The sequence below is a fragment of the Cygnus olor genome, chromosome 2 (genome assembly GCF_009769625.2).
Source record: "Cygnus olor isolate bCygOlo1 chromosome 2, bCygOlo1.pri.v2, whole genome shotgun sequence".
Lineage (NCBI taxonomy): Eukaryota > Metazoa > Chordata > Aves > Anseriformes > Anatidae > Cygnus > Cygnus olor.
In genome coordinates, this window is record NC_049170.1 from 54,181,648 (window position 1) to 54,204,880 (window position 23,233).

Below are 23,233 nucleotides of genomic sequence, written 5' to 3' on the forward strand. Positions count from 1 at the left end.
CAGCTCCCACAGTCCTCCATGTCACACAGGCCTCCTCTCTTTTGTTCCTCTGTGTCCTTCCCAGCCGCTGCACAGGGCAGGGGCAGCCAGAGGAGGGAAAGACGAGGGGAGCAGCTTCACCAATTTCTCTCGCCCTGTGCCCGGAGCAACAATGAGCAACCACCACCGCCCCAGCACCCAAGCTTTGCCCCCCTGGGGGCACAGGGCCGAGGGGCTGGGGTCTCAGCCCTGCCTGCAGCTTGGGGTGCAACCACGCGATGCTCGCAGCGGTGACCCCCCCGGGCCCCCCTCATCCACACGAGCCCGGGGCGAAGCCAAGCCGCGCTCGGGCGGCTCGCAGCCCCCCCCTTGGGCGCCCCCTTCCCGGAGCAGCCCCTCGCCCGGGGGTCCCGGCGTGCGGGGGGCATCCAGCTGTTGCCGCCAGCTGTGTGCCAGCCCCGGGAGGGCCGGCCTGCCGCCGTCCCCGCCCCTGCGAGGAGGAGGAGGAGGAGGAGGAACCGAGAGTGCCCGACCCGGTGGCTTTTAGGGGGGGGAGGCCCCGCGCTGCCGTGCTGCTGTGCTGTGCGCTGCTCTGCCCTGCCAGCCGCTGCTCCTGCCGGCTCCCGGTGCCTCTCCTCCTCCTCCTCCTCTTCCTCCTCCTCCTCCTCCTCCTCCTCTTTTTCCTCCCGCTGCCGACCCCGGGAGCCCCGGAGGCTGCGGGACTGCGATCCGGAGGGAGGAGGAAGCTGCGAGAGGGACTGGCCCCGTAGCCGGGTGCCGGGGGGGAGCCGGGAGGGCCGGGAGAGAGGGGGCCGACGAGCCGGGAGCAGGGGGCGCGGAGGAGAGGGGCTCACCGGCAAGCAGGGGGCTCGCCCCGGCGGCCACCCGTGGGTGCGGAGCGCGGCGCCCCGCGGGGCCGGGCGGAAGATGCACACGACGCAGAAGGACACCACTTACACCAAGATCTTCGTCGGGGGGCTGCCCTACCACACCACCGACTCCAGCCTGCGCAAGTACTTCGAGGTCTTCGGCGACATCGAGGAGGCGGTGGTCATCACCGACCGGCAGACCGGCAAGTCCCGGGGATACGGCTTTGTAAGTGCCGGGCTGCGGGGGGGCAACGGGGAGCGGGGCCACAGCTGCGGGGGGCTTTGCTTCCCCCTCCTCTGTTATTTTTCTTCTTTTTTCTCTTCTCTCTCTCTCTCTTTCTCTCTCTCTTTCTCTCTCTCTCTCTTTCTCTCTTTCTTTCTCTCTCTCTCTCTCTTTCTCTCTCTCTCTCTCTCTCTTTCTCTCTTTCTATCTCTCTCTCCCTCTCTCTTTCTCTCTCTCTATCTCTCTTTCTCTCTCTCTATCTCTCTTTTTTCTCTCTTTCTTTCTCTCTTTCTTCCTCCTTCTCTTTTTCTTTCTTTTTCTTTCTTTTTCCCTCCCGGCCAAGGCGTGAAGCTTGGGGAATCTCCTGGCTCCTGGCTGCCCCACTGGGGCGCCTGCTGCTCCCCGATATGGCTGCTCCGGGGGTTATCTGCCCGGCGTGCTGCCGCCAGCGGCGCCCGGCCCGTGCCCTCCACCCCTCAGACCCTCAGCCCACTCCCCTAAGGGTGGCCGGGGGCTGCCGAGAGTTGGGGGCTGCCCCACTACCACCCGCCGTGCACATAACCCACCCACCCACCCCTCCCCAGGTCACTATGGCTGACAGAGCCGCTGCAGAGAGAGCCTGCAAGGACCCCAACCCCATCATCGACGGCAGGAAAGCCAACGTCAACCTGGCGTACCTGGGCGCCAAGCCGAGGATAATGCAGCCAGGTGAGGATGTGGCCCCCCACGGCTTGTCTGTGTGCGCCCGAGGTTTCTGCAGGCAGTGAAGCTTTTAAAAGGTCGCGCCGTCCTGCATGTCCCTCGGGTGCGCTTTGGTTTCGGTTTTTGAAGGCAGCGTGTAGGCACCTTTCTGGCTATTTCCTACAGAAGCCCTGTTTAAACGCCAAAAGCAATCAGGACTGACATATTTGAAGTTCTCCAGGAAGATTTCCACAGCTCGGACACTTCAGTGGTTATTCCCACTGCAGGGAATGTGGTGGCGCTGACCATTTACAGTATCGCTGCAGGGAAAGATCGGTCTAGGGATGAATCGCTTCCAATGTGTGCGGTCTTATTAATACAAACAGTAACTTAAAGCAAAGTCCCAAGGCAGATGGGAGCTATTAGGCAAAGTTTAAAATGAAACGGCTCTTCCTAAGCCCACATCTGAGCAAGTGTGATGTCCTGTCCACTTCCCAAACTTCGCACCGAGAGAGCTGGGAACGCAGAGTGTGTGCACGCTGCTGCTCTAAAGGAAGCTGCTCTGAATTCCTGCATGCTTAGCCCGAGGAACACTCTCGTGAGTAATTTAGTGCCCACAAAGGAAAGGGGGGGGTTCATTATGCTTGGGCAGCATTTGAAGAGGAGAAATGAAGTTAGGATTTGACCCCCATGTTCAGTCCTCATGTGCAGAGAGGGCTCAAATTTGATTCTGTTGAAAGTACACAAATACTGTATCATCCTTTGGGGGCTAGCATTAAGGACTAGGATGGAGCACAAAGTAAGAAGTTAATGAAAACTCTGTGCTCATTGTTTAGCCAGTCATTCTTCTGAACATCTCTGTGAAAATGCACATCACTGTTTTAATTTCTGTATGCATGTGTGTGTTTGTGTGTATGGGTTGATATATTTTGCTTTCTAATCTGTGGTTCTACAGCCTTACAGGCATCGTCACTGGAGGTTGTTGGTGAAGGCTGTTACTCTGTGTTTGTGTGCGTGTGCATGTACAGCACAAACAAGTAGCAGAAGAACACTCATACAGAGAATGTGATGTGTTTTTGTTGGTAGGTTTTGCCTTTGGTGTTCAGCAGCTTCATCCAGCTCTTATACAGAGGCCTTTTGGGTAAGTCTGTTCAATGGGACCTCAAACAGGGGAGGAAAAATCCTTTTGTAAAAAAAAACAGAAAGAAAAAGTATGATCCTTGAAGGCCTCTTGCAGTAGCAGCCTTATAAACTCACCAGCAATACTGAAGCTCTCAGACTTGCAAACGTATGCCCGTAGACGTGCTCACCTTGTTGGTAATGTTCTGAATGCGGTAGCCGAGTCAAGTTGTGTGGGACGTGTCCCTTCCACCTAAGCAGTCCAGTCCTGTATGACCCTATGATAAAACAAGGAGGTATGACTTTATGCAAGATTGCTGTGCCCCGTTTCTCGTTTTTCAGCTTGACTCAATGTTATTTATCTCTTTCTAATCTGACAGGGATCGTTTACAGTTAAGATAACTGATCAGAAGGATATGATGATAAGAGGTGGAATAGTTCTGTTTGGAATTAAACTCTGTAACCAGTAGACTCAAACACAAACAAGCTAAAATGGTGATTAACGATGCATGTATGTTTTTTTCATATAGTCAATAGACCTCCGTGTGCTTTTTTATTTATTTATTACAGTAATGAAGTGGTGTTGATAGCTAAACTGTGTGCTTTTATTTACTTGAAAGAGCTGTAGTGAAAGTTTTTTGGGGGGGTCTTTTTAATTTTGTTTTTGTTGTTGAGGAGTGACTTTGCCATGGGGAGCAAAGGGCCTTTTTTTGTTTCCTTGCTTTCAAGCTGTAGCTTGTGACTTTTTTAACCTTATTTTGTAGTGAGTGCTAAATCGTGTGACTTCTTGATTTTTAAGTAAATCAACATATTGCTTGCATGTTCATAATTTTGGGGGTTTTGTTCTTGGGAGAGGTGTGGAGCTCCTTATTAACAATGTGCGTCCATTTGGGCTTTCTAATTGGAGATTTTTTTTCTTCATTCTGACTTTAATAAATAGCATATTTCTCCTTTACTCGAATATACTATCCCTAAGTATTTCTAACTCTTGCTTCTTATAGGCATATAATTAGGAGGTGAGGTCTGCTTTAAACTTTCCATACAGTGTCACTTCACTAATGCACACTGGCTGAGAGGCACATCGCAAAATAATGCATTTTGCTAATTAATGAGTAAGCTAACAATAAAGTAGGGAAAATGCGTCACAAATGTATTTTGTTTATTTGACTAGAAAAGCTAGAATAGTGCACCTAGCTGTTACTAAGCAAGAACAGCTTCTCAGTTCATCTATAGGTAAAGTTCCTGTCCTCAAAACTGTAGGAAGAAGTTTTCCTGAACACTTTATGTACTCTTAAAAGAGAATGTTTGTTCTTCGGAGACACTTGGAGAGGCTGTGGAAAACTTTGTCTTTTTTTTTTCTTCTTCCTCATCTTCCTATAATTTTCCTCTGCTGTATTTTGTTTGACTGCTTTGAAGCGTGAGGAACCGACAGTGTATATGCAGCGATCAGTTTATGATGCCTGCACTAAGGTAGGCAGGAGGTGGAGTGTGCTGTCTGCAGAGCTGCTCAAGCACTGGTGCTCAGAGGACCCAGTGGACTGCCTGGGGATCAGCCGTGGAGAGGCTATTTTCTGAGCACAGCAAAAAGAAGAAGACCCTGTGCACTCCCTTGTTTCAAGGGCTGTGCAAATGTAGGGCTCCTTCTTGCTTTACTTACCCTGAGCCTACAATAGGTCACTTAAATCTTGTTCAGGTCAGGGAAATTCTTCCAGCACGCTGAATAAGGTTTTATTTCTAATGCAATGTATATAAATCTGAAGAAAAGGAACATTAGTCCCAGGGTCGTGTGTATATCAAATTGGTCATTTTTAATTCTTGGTTTTGCTATTCTTTTGCTATGTGCAAACAAAGGAGATTATTAACCCTGCTTCCCCCTCAAAATTTCCAGTAACCTGTGTCTTTTCTAAAGAATACAGTTTGGATTAGGAAGAACAGCATTTGTTAGGATGAATTAACACCTTCATTCTCTTTTTTCCTTGAGAATAAAGTGGGGTTGTTTCAGTGCTTACTTTCATCTATTTTATCTAAGAGTTCACTCGTAGAGGATGTTGCATGGATTGCACTGAAATATGTAGTCACCTTAAAGCCTTTCTTCTTCCTGTGCAGTTGCACTTTGAAAAAGTACACTTTACTAATACGCTGTGTTAAACAGGTTGTAGTGATGAATCACTATCAACACTCTGCTAATCCATACATAAAAGCACCAAACATTTTATTTTTATTTTTTTCCTACCAGAGTGCAAGTTAGTGAGGTGCAGCCATGCTCTGGCATGGTCAGCAGTGTTTTGTTACGGTTTCCCACCTACCAAGCAAGAAACTGAAGATAATTGGATTATGTTACATTATTTTACTGAGAAGATACAGTAAGGACAATATTCTGAATTAAGTACAACATTATTGAAGTGGAGGGAGCCAGCAACTAGATTAGCTTCAATGCACGAAGCATTTAAATTCTGGGAATTCTTCTTTATTCAGTACTGCAGAGACCAACTCGTCCACCAATTAACATTTCACCCTGCTCTTTAAATTCAGCATCTATCTTATTGTTGGTGTGTTTTCTAGGAAGCTGTTTGATCACAGGACTGGTTATCTATACAGCTCTGTTTTCAGGATTGTTTATTAAAATACTATCTCTGAATTCAATAGGAATTTATGGAGGGGGAGGATGACTTTGCCTCCTAAAATAGTTTTTCTCATTTTGCTTTTGTAATTTTTACTTTAACGTTGATGGAAAAATACAGGGTTATGCAGAGGCACTGGTGCAGGTGATGACTTGTCCTGTTGAAGAATTTTTTTCCCTCTGTTTATTGTCTAAAACTTGTATCTCACTCAAAATGAGAACGTTCTCTTAGTTTTTAGTTCAGACCCAAGTTAAATCCCAAGTTAATAAATTTATTATCAAATGGTTAGCTGATACTACCTGCCTTCTAAGAGTTAGGCAATTCAGCCTTCCTTAAGAGAGAAGGAAATGCCTTCTCTTGAGTTTGTGATCAAAAGATCTATATAATATTAGACTACTGATAATCTGGAGCTAGGGAATGAAGCCACAACAGTCAAAAGTTAACCTGCAGAATGCTAAATGTCCTCTTACTGTTACCAGACACAAATTTAAAAGGAAGCATGTCAAGGGTCTTGTATCTCTTGATGCTTCTGTATCTTATTCCTGCACTCAGGAAGCCTGTTTATTGACTAAAATCTACTCTCTATGCTTACAAAGCCTGATGATGGTCCAGAGCAAAACATTTCTGTCCAAGTTAAATAACTACTTTCTCAAGAACGTAATGTTGAGAGTCACTTATGTGTTACTACTGATGAATTTCTGTTTGACACAGCTTTCTGCATTAGTCTAGAAAGTCCTTTCTTTCCTTTGAAACAATTAGCTGTCATTTTATTATCACTTACAGGATTGTATTCGGAGGTCTTAGTAAAACACAAACCTGTTAAAACAAGAATGAAAGTCTTAAGGCATGTGGCAGGAGCGTATGCCATTTCATTTTGAATATCCCAAAGCTACAGTTACTGCTAAAGTTAAATGTGGCTTTCCTTTGCTTTTAGTGCAAAAGCTTAAAACAACAAATATATGTTCCAAAATAAAAACTACAGCCAGGAAAGAATGCTTAAACCACGTACAATTCTCACACACTTACTTTCAAAAACAAAGCAGCAGCTTTTATTTAAAATTAATGAGTCTAAGGACATCCAGCCTAATTGGAAATTGCTTTTTCAACTTTTGACCTGGCAGAGCATTAAAAGCAGTGAGGTTCTGAATGGCTGAGGTCTACATGTGCTGGCCTCTGCAGAAGGTAGAAATTTACTTTGGCCATATAAAGCCGTTTTACTCGACTCAAAACAGTTGCAGCATGACAGATGATCAAAAATAGCCCCACTGCAGCTTACGCTGTCAATCACCATGTGTGAAATGGCATGGTGGTGAGGAGCCTGCACAGGGTTTATGTTTATTGTAGGGTAAGACGTGGCAAACAGATAATGTTTCATAACTTCACCACCTGTTATTTTCTTGGCTTAATAAAACAAGTCACAAGAGTTTAAGTGGGAGCACATGTATCTTTCCGTCTTGTTCAAGGATACGGTAGAGTGTCCTAATGTCTTAAGAAAATCTTAGTAACATCAGTTCGAGACAACACAAGCACCTAGATAAGCTCTCTTATTGTATCCCTTCTGTTAGAATTATTCTGCCTCATCAATGCCGTATGTAACAAGTACTGTGATGTGATGTTAAATGGACTCTTACATGATGCAGAAAAGGCTCTCACTGACTTAAAATTTGTTTTTGTTCCTCTTTACTTAATACTTAAGAAACATGGTGTTATATTTGTTAGGATTGTGCTTGGCTGGTGACCAATGCAAAATGCTTGTTTTTGCTCATCCATTTCGGATGGAGAGCTCAGGTAATGATGTATATTTAAATGCACAGAGCCAGCTTAAGTATGCTTCAAATGCACTTCTGGCTAATCACTTCATAAATGAGGTGAGTTTTAAAAACCCAACTTACTGTTTTGTTTTATGTTTTCTTTCCCTCCCCACCCCCTATTTGTCACTCTCATTTTTTTCATTTCTCCCTACACACAGTAGGACATGAATTCCGTTGACATGTTGGGTTTTTATGATTGTGGTGTTCATGTTGTGGTGTCATGTTCTGAAACACGGCAACTGCAAACTCCTCTCTGCTAGCACTCTTATTCACTCCACTGAGCTCTTTTTCTCTTAAAAAGTAAACGGGGCTGTTCCAAAGTCTGGTTATCACGTATTTTTAACTGTAGTTTGCTGTGAATCTAGTTGACAGTGTCCCTTCTGATGGAAATGTTTCCTTGTTGATCATTTAAGTAGTTCTTGAAGTTAATTTAAAAATTAAACAAACAAAAACCTTTCAATTAAAACTTGCATTTGGAGGACAGATTGTACCGTTGCAATTTGCATCTGTGCTTACAGTGCACTAAAAGGTTTATGCAGTCTTTTGAGTTCTGTGTAAAGGTAAATTTCAGTATCAAATAGTAGTAAATTTGCACAAGCAGTTTTTCATGGACTTATAAAGATTCACTCTCTGGCACTGAGTTCCATGCATGAAGAACTTCCCTGTGGAAATTCAGATGTGAGACAGGACTATGAATGTAAAATGAAAATTAAGTTAGATGCGTTATTTCTAAAAATTGTATTATATGATAAAACATGACTATGAGATGAATTTATATGTATTCTTGTATGCTAAAACAATGATATGACCAGTTTTCAAAACTGAAGGGCTAAGTAAACAAGCCAAGGAAGCAAGTTTTGTGACTCGGAGAAGACGGGAAAGTGTGTATACTGATCTATTCAGAATGGTTATTGCTTAAGCCATAAATCTGTGTTTTTGTTTTTGTTTTTGCTTTTGTTAAGCACCAGATCTATTTAGACTTAATCCTATGCCCACCTCCCAAAAAACTCTATGCTGTATGTCTTGCATAGAAATAAACAAGCTGGCACAAAACAGGACATCAGTGGCCTGATAATCAAACAGGTTTGACCCTTGTGTCCTTATGAACTTTATAGAAGTGTGATGCACATGTACTTAGGAGTCACTGTTATGGATTTTAATAGCATCTATGTAGCTTCCCCTCAATGGCCTCTTGTGACGGAGTGAGCTGCACTATAGTTCGTTTGGAAAGTGTGATTCTTGCTGTGTTTACCACACTTGTGAACTTTATTTAAACTCCTTTGTCGCCTGTGTTGTTTTTTTTTTTTTCTTATTTTTAATAAGGGTGACTGAGGTTGCAGAGAAATTAATGTGTGCTGAGTCTGCATAGCAACTTAAGTAGGGTTGCCACAATACACTCGTCTTTCCTGCCCCCCCGAGAAGACTTTACATAAAATCAGGGTTAAACCGTTTTGTTGCCTTATTGGCTATTGTCAAAATCATTACGGTGACGCTGTCAAACTGCTAAGTTACTAATAATAAGAGTACTCACAGGAAATAATTTCACTAAGAGTCAAGTAGTTCAGTGAGGAGCAGCATAAAAAAAAAAAAACGCGCTTGTAGGTGTTTTGAAAAACAAATACTGCAATCAAGCTTAATCCTTTAGAGTTGCCTTAAAAGTGACATCAGCAATCCTGGTCCTTCTAAAGGTTTTAATAGCATTACCTGTATTATCCTCAAGCGACATTAAACACTCCTGTTTAAGTCAGCTAGAATGCTGTGCTTTGGAGCAACGCACCTCTTTGGGCCAGTGATCAGATAATTGGTCCGTTCAGCCTTGTTATTGTGGCAACCCTATGCACATAACAACAACTAAATTGAGTTTGTTTTAGTTCGGAGTATGGATGTGACGCTTAGGCGCTGACTCGCCTACCACCTCTGACTCCCTCTCCCATCTTTCAACAGGATCCCTGCTCACTATGTCTATCCACAGGCTTTTGTGCAGCCCGGAGTGGTAATTCCCCACGTGCAGCCCGCAGCAGCCGCTGCTTCCACTACACCCTACATCGACTACACCGGAGCTGCGTACGCCCAGTACTCGGCCGCCGCGGCCGCCTATGAGCAGTACCCGTACGCTGCCTCGCCAGCTGCCGCCGGGTACGTGGCGGCGGGGGGCTACGGCTATGCGGTGCAGCAGCCCATCACCGCAGCAGCACCAGGGACGGCCGCTGCGGCCGCTGCGGCTTTTGGCCAGTACCAACCCCAACAGCTGCAGGCAGACCGTATGCAATAGCAGATGGACTCCTGAAGGAAGCTCGCTCTTTCTCTTCCTCTTTTCGGCCTTCCACTATAAGTAGTTGTTCAGAGACAATTGATGTTAACTAAGGAGCTTTAAGGAAAGCGATGCTATTGCGAAACTAAAGAATTTTGTTCCACTGTCTTCATACAGTATGCATCCAAATCATGTTGTTAGAGGGGAGGGGTAGCGCGGCATGTCTAGTTTCAAGTAGCAATCCCGAAGAAAATGGAAAAAAAAAATACTGTACTGTCATGAAAGAGTGGCAGAGTAGCAATGGGACTTCGTATTTTAAAACAAACAAAGAAACGAGAACCAAAAAAGCAAAGGTGTATTTTTTACAGTATCAGGGAAGCAAAACTGCCTTTTATAAGTGAGAATATGGTACTCAAAAAGTTTGAACCAGGGGAAAAAACTGAGTCAGCAATATGTAACCTTTATCCATTTTAAGAGGAAACAAGCTTAAAGCACTGATCGTCCTTTGTAGCTTTCAGAAGCTGTCTTCGTGAGATAGCATCTTCCCACTGTTTCACTAATGGGCATCGAACAATCCGAGGAAGATGGCCTGCTAGTAAGATGGCGGACAGGCACCAAAGTTATTTTCTTATCTGTCCTCTGGATGAGTGGAACTATGGAGCAAGTGATGTGGAAGTAAGGGGTGCAACAGCTGTAGAGACAATCAATAACAGAGACAGTTCTGGACAGAACACATCACTTGTGCTCATGTGATGAGCTTGTCACATCCTAATCCCTCGCCCCATCCTGTTTCACTTTTGGGAAACTTTAACTGCTGGTGTCAGCTATTCTGATTCTAAAATAGGATCAGCCCTTTACTACAACAGCCTTCTCTTTCTATTTATTGCATCTGTTCGTAACTTGTGAATAAAGGCAGGATGAAGCTTAATGAATTAAAACCTTTAAGAACTGTTTTAAGGGAATTTTCTTTTCTGAAACCATTTGTACAATTTTAATATCTATTTCAGGATTATATTTAAAATATTTATTAGTGAACATACAGTACACAAGGCAACTTTTGTTACCAAGACTGCAGTTCTTGAAGGGTTAATGGTATGTGATTTATACTGTGCCTTAATTGTTATGCTATTTAAAAAGAAATATTTATTTTGAAAGTTTTACTATGCTGCGCTCTAAAGAAAGCAACTTTAGATGTGACACTGTAAAATTATGTATTCATCTCATGGCATAAATTATTTAGTAGGGTTAGATGTAGCATATTAAATATTAACCTAATTAACTAAGGATTTTGACTTGGATTTATTTAAATTCAGTAAGTGCACTGTATGAGGGTACTCTTAAATTAACACTTTTTTAGGTTTTTACATAAAATATTGCTAGTTCATTCTTTTTCCCTCTAATAGATGTCCATGTAGACCTCTCAAATACATTAGTGCAGTTTTCTCACTCATCTGTATGTAGACTGACTATTTTTCCCTTTGCTAGGAAATGCTGCTTTACATTGTCCTGTGAAACTACAATACTTGCAATTTTTATTCTTGACCGAAATGGAATTTAGTATTTTACACTGTATTGGATTTTTTTATACTTGAACAATTTCATACAAGGGAAGACAGGATAGCATTTTTATGGACTTTATCCAATGTCACTGGATTTATTTTAAGTATTCTGAATACTAGCCAGTGTTATAATGTAGACATGACTCTCCTGTGCATATTATTTATTCAGTATGTATATTGCTTTAAAACATTTCAGATCTTTTAATCTATTCACTCGTATTAAAAACAATAAAAAAAAAAATGTCGCATCCTGTCTCGTGAAGTTTTTTGCTCAAGTTGTCTTAGATCTTGTCCAGCTAAAATTAGGGGGCCAACCTTTTATGTAATCTTCCTGGTGTGTGGAGGAAACATATGCAATGACTTTAAATGCAAAGATAGATGTAAACTGTATTAAACGGAGGAAATTCTACAGAGAACATCCACCCTAAGAGTCATCATAAAGTAATCGAGAGTGCAGGGGACTTTGGGAGGTCATCTAATCCAGCTCAGGTTGCTTATACCTTTGTCCAGTTGGGTCTTAAAATCCTCCAGGCAGACAGCACAACCCCTCTGGGCGATCTGTTACACTGCCTATTTGTCCACATGGTATCATTTTTTTTCCTTATATCTAGCCCAAGCCTCCCGTGTTCATTTATGATCTTCGTTGCTCATTCTTTGGCAGAGAGCCCAGCCCTATCTTCTCAGCAACCTCCTCTCTAGGAACCGGAAAGTTGCTGTTCTCTTCTGTAGGCTGAACAAGCCCTGTTGCCTGAGCCTCTCCCTAAGTCTCATGCTTCAGCCCCGAGCCATCTTGTAGGTCCTCCGATGGATTAATTCAGGTTTATTAACTGCTTTCATGCACTGGGAGACTCCAGACTGGATTCATTCTGCCAGATGTGGCCTAGTGAGTGCTGAGTGAAAGGGAATTATCAATTCCCTTGATCTACCACCTGTGCTCCTCTTGATACAGTCTAACGTCCTTTCGCTACTGACCGGGTTTGCACTGACAGAGTTCAGCCCACCCCGAGGCCTCCCGTGTGTTTCAGCAGAGCTGTTGCCAAGCCAGTCATGCCCCAGCCTACACAGGGGGCCACTCGCTCCAAGATGGAGGATGCTGCATTTGTCCCCACAGAATTTCATGAGGGTCCTGTTGGCCCTGTCCTCCAGCAAGTGTGAATTCCTCTGAGCGGCAGGCCTGGTCTTGAGCATACCAACTTACGCCCTCCATTTAGTATCATCAGTCCACAGTCTGATAGTACTGCATCCCGTCTCTTTCTCCAGGTCACTGATAAAGATATCAGAGAGGACAGACCCCTGAGGAACTCAGTTTGTAACCAGCTTCCAGACAGAGTGTGAGCCCATTTAAACAACACCCCGATCAGGATTTTGCCCATTTAGGCTGCAACACCCAGAAGTGGGTGTGAGGATTCTGTGCAATATTGCACTAAAAGCCTTGTTAAACTCAAGGTAGACAATAACCTCTGCTTTCCCCTCATCCACAGATGAAGTCAATTCATCACAGGAGGTAATCAGGTTCGTCTGGCATGATTTACACTTGAAAATCTGTGCTGGCTCTTCCCAGACACCACTGTCTCTTTCACGTGCTCAGAAATGACTTCTAAGATGTTTGCACCACGATTGTCCCAGAGACTGGCTGTCTGCAGTTCCCTGCATCGTCCTTCTTGCCCTCTCTGGAGATAGGTGCATCATTTGCCTTTCTCCCGTAATGGAAAACCTCTCCTGATCTCCATATCCTTTCAAAGATGATAGTAAGCAGCCTCACAGGGACAGGAGCCAGCTCTCTTAGCACCCTTGGCTGCAGCCCATCTGGGAGGTGAGCAGAAAACCCTTAATAAATGCTATTTTATACTCTCTTCTGCCATTTCCCCTTCCTAATCTTCCCCAAAGAAGGTCTGTCTACAGGACATGGTATCAAGTAGGAATTAAAAGCAGATGTCTCTCTGACTGGAAGATGGAGGGCACAGATGGCTCAGGAAAATGTGTGGCATGTTAACCTATTATTTGATCTAGGATAAAGAAGGCATCTTCGTCCTACATGGATACAACCCTGCCAGTGTCCTGGGACCCTCCCCTGCTTCCACATGGAGGTGACAGACACCCCAGGGTGTGGTGTGATGGGAATGCTCTCTGCCCTGGAGCGGGGTTGCGCTGAGATAAGCCACAACAGGAACAGAGTAACTTTATGATTCAGTTTATAAAGGTCAATTGCATGCTGGCTCTGTAACTTGACAATTTAAATAACCTGAGTGGAAATGCAAATGTGCAAGTTCCACTAGCAAAGCTAGCTTTGGACATGCAACATGAACACTACCTTATTCTTGCTAAATGTGTAGCTGAACAGACTTCTGTGTATAAAGTATATCTCAGTAACACCCCACATACATGAAATGCAAATAGTTCATAGACCAAGACCAATATAAAATAACTGAGAAACAGCAGTACTTAATTTTGAAATGTGAATACTCATCAAAAATGTTAGCATTTTACTTGAGAGATGGCATATATGTAAGTAACAAGTTGCAATTGTGTTGTTTTCAATTTTCAGTTGTGTTTCCAAAACCTTCAACACACATTTTACATGGAAAAGTGACTGGTGCCAAGCTTCTTGCAGAGGGAGGAGAGAAGCTGAAATTAGGAACACCTTCGTTCAGGAATGTGTAGATCAAAGAGGTGTCATGCCTTGAAAGGTTGCATTGATAAGCTGAAGCTGCTAGAATTGCCATTTTTCTGAATGTCTGCATTTACCTAATATCTAATGAACACAATTTGGCATTACCAGAGTTCATTGCACCTAATTTTTATGGGATTTTTTCAAACAAGTGAAATGAAAATACTAGGATTAAAACATGATGCAACCATTCAAAGCATCCTTTAGTCTTGCTATTCAGATGCTGAGCCTCTTCAAACTAAACAATTCCCTACTTCTGCTCAAAACTTTGTAAGAAAAAGCATTCTATTCTGCACCTACGTTTTAAGTTTCAAACTGCTTGCACACTTGATTTAAATTGTTTTCAGTTCAATTTCAATTTATTTTCCATTTTTTAGTATACATAAACCTGTAAGCATTGTATTCCAATTGCAAAGTATGTAACTTCATTTTTTTTTCCTGTGTGTTTGAATTTCAAACCTTTAGGTGATACTTCCTCAAACTACTAGCAATAAAACAGGCTCTGGGCAAAGTCTAACTGTAAAAAGCTCATACCTATAGGAAATTTTTTTATGAAAAAAGTTATGGGTAAACTGAAGATTATGATGGAATTTTGTAACTTTCACTAAATATCCAGTCCTGTGATACAGTAGGAAGAATAGGATAATGTAAGAAAAGAAAAAAAATAAACACTCAGCATGACACTACATTTACTATTACCAAGAAGAGTATATATTACACCCTATTGACTAGCAAGTCTACAAAAAATGCATGCTAGAAGCTTACATCCAACTGTTCCAACTACATTCTGAAAACAATAAGGAAATGCTCTTTTAAACTAGTTTATTACTTTCACACCACCATATTACTAGGCATAAGAATCCCAAGGCACAGATTTGTTATATTGTTATATACTGCATTTAGTAAAGCCAAGAAAATATCTTAGAGTAGCAGCAACTAAGCGTTTTTAAGAGCTTTGAAAATAGTACAGTTATGAGTGAATCTACATTTTGCTTACTATGACCAATGATTGGGCCTTGGGGGTTTGCTGTGTTTGTTTATTTTTTCCCTCCAAAGCCCAGTCAAAACTTGTGAGAACAAATAAGCTTGACATAGTGTCAAAGAGTAAGGAGAAGCTCCAACTATGACTGCATTCAAACATGCAGATATGCACATAGGACAATTATCAGCTTTTCTCAACGTGAAGAAAACTAGCTCTGAAACTTTTCCCAGTTCCACATGCCAATGCTGCTGTGATAAGCCATGAATTTGGGCTAGCTTACAGTATTATTATTTTTGACCTAATCACTCTTGGATTAGGGAGGAACCCCCCAAAGTCTGCTTCATCACCAAGCATCTGAAAGTCAAGAGATACAGAAATCCAAATTAATTGGTGAGAGCTCTCTGAGATAGATATGCTCTTTTTAGCTCAGTACAGTCATTTTAAATCCTTAGATCAGGCTCCATAGGTGTGCCTGCTTGTTCTCCCCTCTCTAGATGTGGCTGTTGTGGGTCAAGAGCTCTGCACTTCTGTACAGGGCAAGGGTTCTTGCAGGTGCCTGCTCATCTCCTGCTTAAGAGTGGATGAATCATTTCAGTCACATTAGGAAAAGCCTATAGCCTTCTACCTCAAATTTATTTGAACGTCATGAAATCTGGAAGAAAAATCTTTACAGAAGAACCCTTCCTATCCACAATTCACCTTCTTCTGAATCCACTTACTTCATTTGAGACCAGAGAAAAAGATGACAAAATGCCCAAACTGACAAAGGTAAAGTTCATAAGGAAAGCTCAGTGATTTCACTGCTTGCCATTCATTTGTTAAAAAAGCTTTGTCACTGCATTTGCAAAGGGCACAAATCAATCTTTATGACACATTTGAAGAACATGAAATGTTTTTACCCAGCAATGCAGATAAAGGATTTTACGAAAAACTTGTTTTGTTTTGGGTTTTTTTTTGGGGTCCTGATTTTTAGTAATGACAAAAATAAGCTAAAGCTTAAACACAATTTCCTCCCAGAAAAAAAAAAAAAGTTTTCTTTAAATATTGTGTTTTGTTCATTAAAAAAAAAAAGTTTTAAAAATTATTAATTGTTTAAAAACAAAATATCCCTGCATTTAGAAATTATCAGAGTTGAATGTTCTGATTTTTTGCTGACATGAACCATTACAATTGAATAGTTTCCAAAAGAATACTGCATCAGTATATTTTCCAGCTGTTTCAAAGGGAGGCCTGATTACTTGCTCAAGGCTGTGGATGACATAGTGTTGCCAAAAATTGGGATTCCCTGGCTATTTGCTCAAACCACTGGAATTCATCTCCTAATTTGATCACTACCGATATTTCGGAATGAAGACAGAAGGAAAGAAAGTCTAGAGGCAAAGCTTATTTGCACAAGAATGCAACTCCATTAGAAATACTTACGATAGTCAGGCAATTTGACAATATTTTATGCAGATAAGTAAACACTGGCAAGGGAAAAACCACAAACATAACCAAGTTGAAACACAAGCTTTTCTTGAAGGTGTGTTCAAAACCTTTTAAAATGATGGTCAGTCTCAATTATAATATAATTTCTTTATCATGCTAATGATAAAGGACCTCAAAAATGGGCTGATCTCTCTGTCCAGTATGCTTTCTTCCTACTTTTGGAAGATGGTAAGTAACACATCAGCGCAATAAGGGACATCCACATTCTGTTTTTCAATGCATGGTTACGAAGTAGTGCACATTCCTTGGCATGAATATATGTTATGAACACTATTTACAGAAAATGTGGTCTTCATAAACCAAATACTAGGTAATTACAATATGCAAGTTTAAGCATTATTCTTTCCTGATTTTCATCAATATTGGCGTTTTTCCATCAGTGAACTCTTTTATCAAGTAAATATATATACTCTTTTCACATATTCTGTAAAGAGCATTCTTTCACTAACCAAAGCGCCATCATAATTCAGAATGTTTTTAATGTAAGAGAGAGTACAAAGATCTCCAGGCTTTATTTTTCTGCAAATGTCACCAGTTCCACTTACACTACTGTATCCTGAAACTGGTTTTCCTCTGACCTTATCAAGAACAGCAATTTTCCTGTCCAACAGCACCCGGGATCTTGCCAGAAGAAATCAGAATCTAAAGTAAAGCTCCAAGAGCAGTGGCAGAGTGTGAAAACAGAAGCGTGTCCTTCAGCCTTCAGAGGGCTTCTGTCCGAAGGGAGCTTGCCCTCACGAGGCTGCTGTAGCTCAGCTGAGGGCCTGAGAAGGGCACCTGGCAGTTGAAAGGCTTTCTTGTGTGCATGCATTGGTTTAGCTTAATAGAAGCTAAGCAAAGGGCAAACAAAGCATCCCCGTAGTACCTTTCTGGGGAAGAAAATCTTGGTGCCCACTGGAACTTCAAAGAACCAAGCTGGCTTCAGAGACGTTGAATCATGTCTTCTGTATAATGCAGACCGTATTCAGTGCCTTGGTCTGATTCCGATGATGGCAGTGGTGCTTGCCAGCAGTTTGCTAAGAATACAGGTTGGCAGAGAGACAGTGTCTGCGGAGGAGCCTCAAGGAATTTAGCTTTCCTAAACTCAGGGAATGGCAGTATTAGGGAGAAGCAGGCGCTGTGTCTTCTATAGCATGTAAGATCAGGTTTATTTGAAATGCAGTTGCACTGTATTAACGGTATTTTGTTTCAGGAAGACCGCTTGGCTCCTAATTACCACAGATGCTGCTGCAGAGAGGACAGAATAGCAAGCTTTGGTCACAGTGGAGCTGAGCTTGATAACCAGGAACTGCAGCCAAGGCCCCGACTGTGAGCAGATCTGCGTGAATCACCCTGAGAGAACTGCTGGAGGCCTGAGAGGTTTGCTTTAAAGGGGTCAGGAGTACAGGCTGCTCAGTGGCAGCGAAAATGCTATTGCTTGCAAATTTGAAAAGATTTACATGGATTCCTGACATTTACTGTGGTATTTAATGTGCTTATGAGGATGGTACAATTGCTCAGAGTTTTAAAACTGAAAGCAGATTTTCCAGGTCTTTACTGGCTGAGAATGAGGGTAGCTATTCCCCATTTGGTGGCTCCCAAAGACAAACATGCCAACATGAGAACAACTTGTTCTTCAGTGGGATGTTATTAAATCTAGGCAGGGTTACCTGCAAAGGCTCAAGTTCTGCCAGTCGCCCTGGTAAAAGATTTAATGGTACTAACCTGCTTTTAATTCCTATATCAGCAACGATCTCAAAAAAAGAACTATTTTTCTTCATTGTTCACAGACCCTGCTATTTAGAAGATCACTCATCTTTGCAAGAATATTTGGCAACTCCAGAGACCTATTCACAAAGTCTTTGTTGAACAGAGCAAGTTGCAGGTAAACCCTACAATCAGTACTTTGCTCTGCTAGGCACTGACTTGCTCCAAAATCTATCCTATGGCATTGCACTCCAACATTTGCTTGTGTATAGCGGTAGGATAATTCTGCTGTTCAGTGTGATATGCAGGAAGGATGGGATGGGTAGGTACATGTTAATGTTTGTGGTGAGCTTTGGGTCCCCTTCTGATAACGACTTGGTGTGGAGGGGAAAAAGAAATGTCAAAGTGATGCTCGGGTTATTCCCCAGAGTCTAAGAAAAATTGTGCGCTGAAATTTCTTACGGTGTTCTCATTCCTGAGAAGTGGTAGGAAGCACCCCACCTAGGGATCATCTGAGAAATGATAAGGAGTAAAATCACTCAAAGGGCAGCATGTGGGGGAACTGTGCCAACTATGGAATTGGAGGATTGCAACCCATTTAAACTCAGACACCTAGGTGCATCTCTAGTTTGTAGACTTCATGGCAGCTTGTCTAGATTTACAGGTTCATTCTGCTGCTGTAGGAGGTTCTGCAAATTCAGTCTCTCCATCATTGCCCCATTTCAATTAAAAATATAACTGACTGAGCTGTTTTTCTTTCCAAAACTGAAATCCCCCCTCTCTCTCAAGCACCATGGGGACATAAACCTGGGTAGCCTCCTTGAGGGGAAATTCTCCAAAGTCACAAGGTGGTGCAAAGCCACTGGCAAAGATCTTCTTAACCTACAGGCTGGAAAGCAGGGCATTTAAAAGGCAGAGTTATTTCAACTATCAAAGGCGATGCATTGAAAAAAACAGACACAGTGCCTCCTCCATTATTTCTCAAATACACTATCTCACTTCTTTTCAGATAAGTGCACCTGCACTCATTTCTCATAAACTCATTTTTTAAAAAAATAGAGGCCATCTATATTTACAGCAGAATGTGAAATAATAAATTGCCCAGTTTCCTACTAATCATGGTGAAAATAAGGAGTTCATCACACACAGAAGCCGAAATTTCTTATTGCAAGAGAAAAATTTACTTAATCATAAAAAGTGCAACATTAGAATATATGTAAAATTTCTCATAAGTTTATGCTTTTGTTAATTGCTCCTGTTAGGGGAATGTAATGTCAAGGGTTTCTAAAACAAAAGATTCACTTTTAAAACGCACAGTCAAAGGCTTTCAGGTATCTGAAAAGTTCATGTAAATACTTTCTTTAAAAACAATTAATCTGCACCTTGAATATTTCTTCACACTCATTCCAAGTACATTTCCTTATGCCAGACATACATAACTTTCCCTGCCAAAAGTTCTATTTCTCTGTGTCTCATTCGGTATTTTATCAGATTGGATTGTAAGACATCTGACATGAACCTATTATTTTCCTTATTTAAAATATTTAGTATATGCTGTATTATGAGTTATATTTCACCAATAATAAATGGTAATCATTCAGGCGTCTTCCATAAATGATCATTCTAATATATTTTATGCATTTTCTAATATATTTTTATGCATTTTATACCCTCTACCTCTTTCAATTTGCTCTACTATTTTCTTATTCTGTGACTCTACTTTCATGCCCTCCAAAACTGCTGTTGCTGCTCTTTTTTCTGTTGGTCTGGACATAGCAGGTCTGGTCAGGCAGCATGGAAGCTATCAAAAATTTGCTGCCTGATCAGGGTTTTGTTGTTGCTGACAAATAATTACTGACTACCTCTGTTCCCTCTTTCACTTTCTCTCCATCCTTCTCTTTGCCTGCTATTTTCCCCCTCTCAGGCTTCAAGCTGAGACTACACTCTCTAACATTTTCTAGTTCATTGGAGGTCATTAGCAAACAGCTTCAGAGAGGCTAGACAGCATGTTTGCTCTTTTCATGTTGCTGTATTTCAATTTTTGATGGGACAGAATGTATTAAGATCTTCTCCAGTACTCTTCATTTCACATAAGCTCTTTGCTCCTTATGATCTAGGAAAAAAAAGTATACACATACTGTTTCTTGCTTTCACAGCTGAGAAACAGCAGAGCCACAATTTCAAAGGTAAAGAACATGCTACTCTATACAGACATTGGCATATGCCTTTACATCACTGATACATACACCCAAATTGAATTCAAGTATGTGACCAGGTACTTTATTATTTATGTATGGAATTAAATTATAAGCTGTATGTATAATAAAATACATGTGCAATTGTAATGCATAAAGCCTTGAAAATCTGCCCCATTGTGCATTTTTATAGCTTATTTTTCAAAGTCACCAAGTTCTTATTACAAGCCTGTTTTAGACCCTGCCAAATTCTAGAGACTGTTTGTCAGACCATTCAAGCCTGCCAAAATTGCCTCCTCCAGCTAGCTCTCTGGAATACAAAGCCATCTAAATCTAATAGGTCCTACCCAGAATGAGATTTTGAACTATTCAAATCAACTGCTACCAGCACATTTTCTTCACAGAGAATGGTATTCCTCTGAAGGGATTCCACATTCTGAATAATAGGCAGGGAAAGTCTTGATAAGGTCGGGAAGTGAAAAGATAAGCTGTTAAAATAGTAGTTTAAGAGACTATTAACAAGTAAACAGGAGTTTTCAGAGCGACCTATTTTCTGTGGAGGAAACAACGAAAAACCCAAAGATCAATTGGAGGAGAGGCAGCAGCAAAGAACTCCTGGGGATTCTAGAGGAAAGGTTCATTTGAGAAAGCAAGGAAAGTACAGCAGCAGACAACAAAAAAAATCATTCATTCATTCTTTCAATAGCATTAAGAGAATTTGCATATCGATTCCTGTTTCAGAGGCTTTGAGATTTTGTTTTTCTCCAGCTGTTTTTCTTATCAATGTGGCATGCTTTCTCTTCACACACACAGCCACTTAGATCTCCAACATTCTCTTTAACAGACTGCTGGCATCTTTCAGCTGCTCTCAGGCCTTCCCTTTTAAATCTCCCAGCTGCCTCTCTTACCCCTCACATTACTGGCCTACTCATCTTGTGTATTTTTTTAAATCATTCCAGCTGCCACATTTGGTGCTCTAGATATTTTTCATTCTCTCTCTCCCATAGAATACGTCACTTTGGAGTGTTTCTGGGGGCTAGTGGGTTGACAGCAGATTTCCCAAAGCCTCTTTTGCTCTAATAGGAATCTCATCCGAATCCTCTCAAGATTTGCACCAAACTGATCATTTCTTGTGGCTATTGGTGAATGCTGGGAAGGGGACAGGAGGACATCACGCTGCTAAATCCCCAAGGTGGTAAAAATACAACGATCAATGATCAGATAGTCGAATCTTACCTCTTACCCTTTCACAGATCTCATGTATCTTGCTCTCTGTCCTCTAAATAGTGCCCAAGCTCCTACAGTGTGTGCAAGGTTCTGAAATTTAGAAGAAATTTCAACTTACAGTTCAGAATCACTTGCTCAACGGTGTCCGGATCGTTATATTGCTTTTGTAGACTGCAGTCTCTGGAACTGACATGGAAAAGGCTTTATGTATGTTTAAGAAACATACTTCAGTACATGTGAATCCTTTGACTTTCATGGTCAAGAAGTAAACTGTAGACACTGTGTAAATGACTGTTTAGACACACGCTCGGTGGTTATTCTCATGCACTGTTTTGCACTTTAAGAAGTGGGTAATGCTTTCATTTTATCTTGGCTTTGCAGAAGTTTATACCAAACCTGTATGGCTATAGGAAAACCTAATTGTCATCTAATTAAATTTACTCAAAATTAAATTCAAAGTTATTAGACTTCCTTTTCTTCCTAACTTTGGCAAAAGTCAAATGAAAATCTGGCCAGGGGGAGGTACTTAAACATTATGGAATCTTAACTTGGTCTTCTACAAGCTCCCTTTCAACAATGTCATTTGAATAACCATGCTTGAAGGTTCAGGGAAGAATAGTAAAAAACAAAACAAAACAAAACAAAAGATCTTATCTGTATACCTTGTAACTTTTTATCTGATTTACCCAGAACTTTTCCTTTTTCTTCAAGACCCTTTTTAAAAAATCCAGATAGAAGCTGATTTACCCACTGGAGTGGACTGGGTGAAGCACTTTCTCAGCAACAAGTGTGCACTGTCCACAGCTGAGCAAAAGCGAAATGTGTCAGCATCCAGCACTTACATTGAAAGAGGTCACAAACTTAGAAAAAATCTCATTTATAAACAGTCTGCAGAAAGGAGCACCTGTCTGAAACTGCCTGAGGAAGAAACCCTCCTCTGCCACTGTGGAGGATGGCTCCTCTCCTCATCCCCTTTTCTTTTCCTCTCTGAAACTCCTGGAACAGGGAGAGGAAAAAAGGACTTCTGGATGTGCTTGCTCTGAATTGCTAGAATGAAAAAGGAACTGTGCATTGAGGCTTTGAAAAACATCAAGAGGAGCTTGCACTTTAAGAACTGATTTGGTCACTACAGTGGTCAGGATAGGAGCAAGCATAAAATTGGCAGGATAAAGTAGAAGAGGCTGGAAGAAAGGTTTTAAAGAGAGTCATAGACATTTTCACACTGCCTAAAACTGTTCCCCTGCCACAGTGGCCATCTTCACTGTCCAGGGAAATAACTTTAAAGTTCTTCAGATACCTTCAAAGAACTTTGGATCAGTTCTTGTGGTCTTGCCTTCAGATTAGATGATTTTAATAAAATGCATTAACAAACATTTTCCAACAAGCATGAGCGTGGATGAAGTCAGGGCAGCTTTGGGCTCTTCAGAACACACACGATTGTTACCCAAGTTCCTCCCAGTTGGTTTCTGGTGCTTCAGAAAAGCTTCTCTAATGCTCTTGAAAGAATCTGCAAGTCGTCTCATGAAATAAAGGAGAATCAAATTCCACAATTAACTAGGCAGTCATCTAGCACATGCAGCTCTCCATACTTGCCAAGTACTATCAATACTCTAAAAAAGAACCCTATTAATAAGACATACTATATGGATTAGACTAAGATGGGGTTGCTTAGTTCCAAAGAAACCAAATATGGTGACTGTGACACAACACTGTACCTTCCACATGAGATCACCAGATATCTTTGATAGTGAGAAATGAGAATGGGAGTATATATTCAGTATGCAAAATACAGAATCACTTCTATATCTAGGGTTGCATCAAGTTAAATGGCAAGAATGGGATCAAATACTTTCCCTCTTTAAAACAAAAATAAA

At 41.6% G+C, this 23,233-nt stretch overlaps 1 protein-coding gene across 1 annotated transcript; it reads left to right on the forward strand.

Annotated features, from left to right (window-relative positions):
• The first annotated feature begins 521 nt into the window (after positions 1–521).
• RBM24 (RNA binding motif protein 24) lies at positions 522–9,883 on the forward strand. Its single transcript, XM_040548874.1, has 4 exons — positions 522–1,074; positions 1,656–1,779; positions 2,839–2,893; positions 9,248–9,883. The coding sequence occupies exons 1-4, from the start codon at positions 907–909 to the stop codon at positions 9,573–9,575; spliced, it is 675 nt and encodes a 224-aa protein (XP_040404808.1). The 5' UTR covers positions 522–906; the 3' UTR covers positions 9,576–9,883.
• Positions 9,884–23,233: the final 13,350 nt, after the last annotated feature.

Excerpts from the sequence above, each read along its gene's own strand:
- RBM24 (XM_040548874.1), top strand. The coding sequence starts at position 907 with ATGCACACGACGCAGAAGGACACCACTTACACCAAGATCTTCGTCGGG. Across the intron at positions 1,780-2,838 it reads GCCGAGGATAATGCAGCCAG|GTTTTGCCTTTGGTGTTCAG; the intron begins GTGAGGATGTGG and ends TTTTGTTGGTAG. Across the intron at positions 2,894-9,247 it reads CTTATACAGAGGCCTTTTGG|GATCCCTGCTCACTATGTCT; the intron begins GTAAGTCTGTTC and ends ATCTTTCAACAG.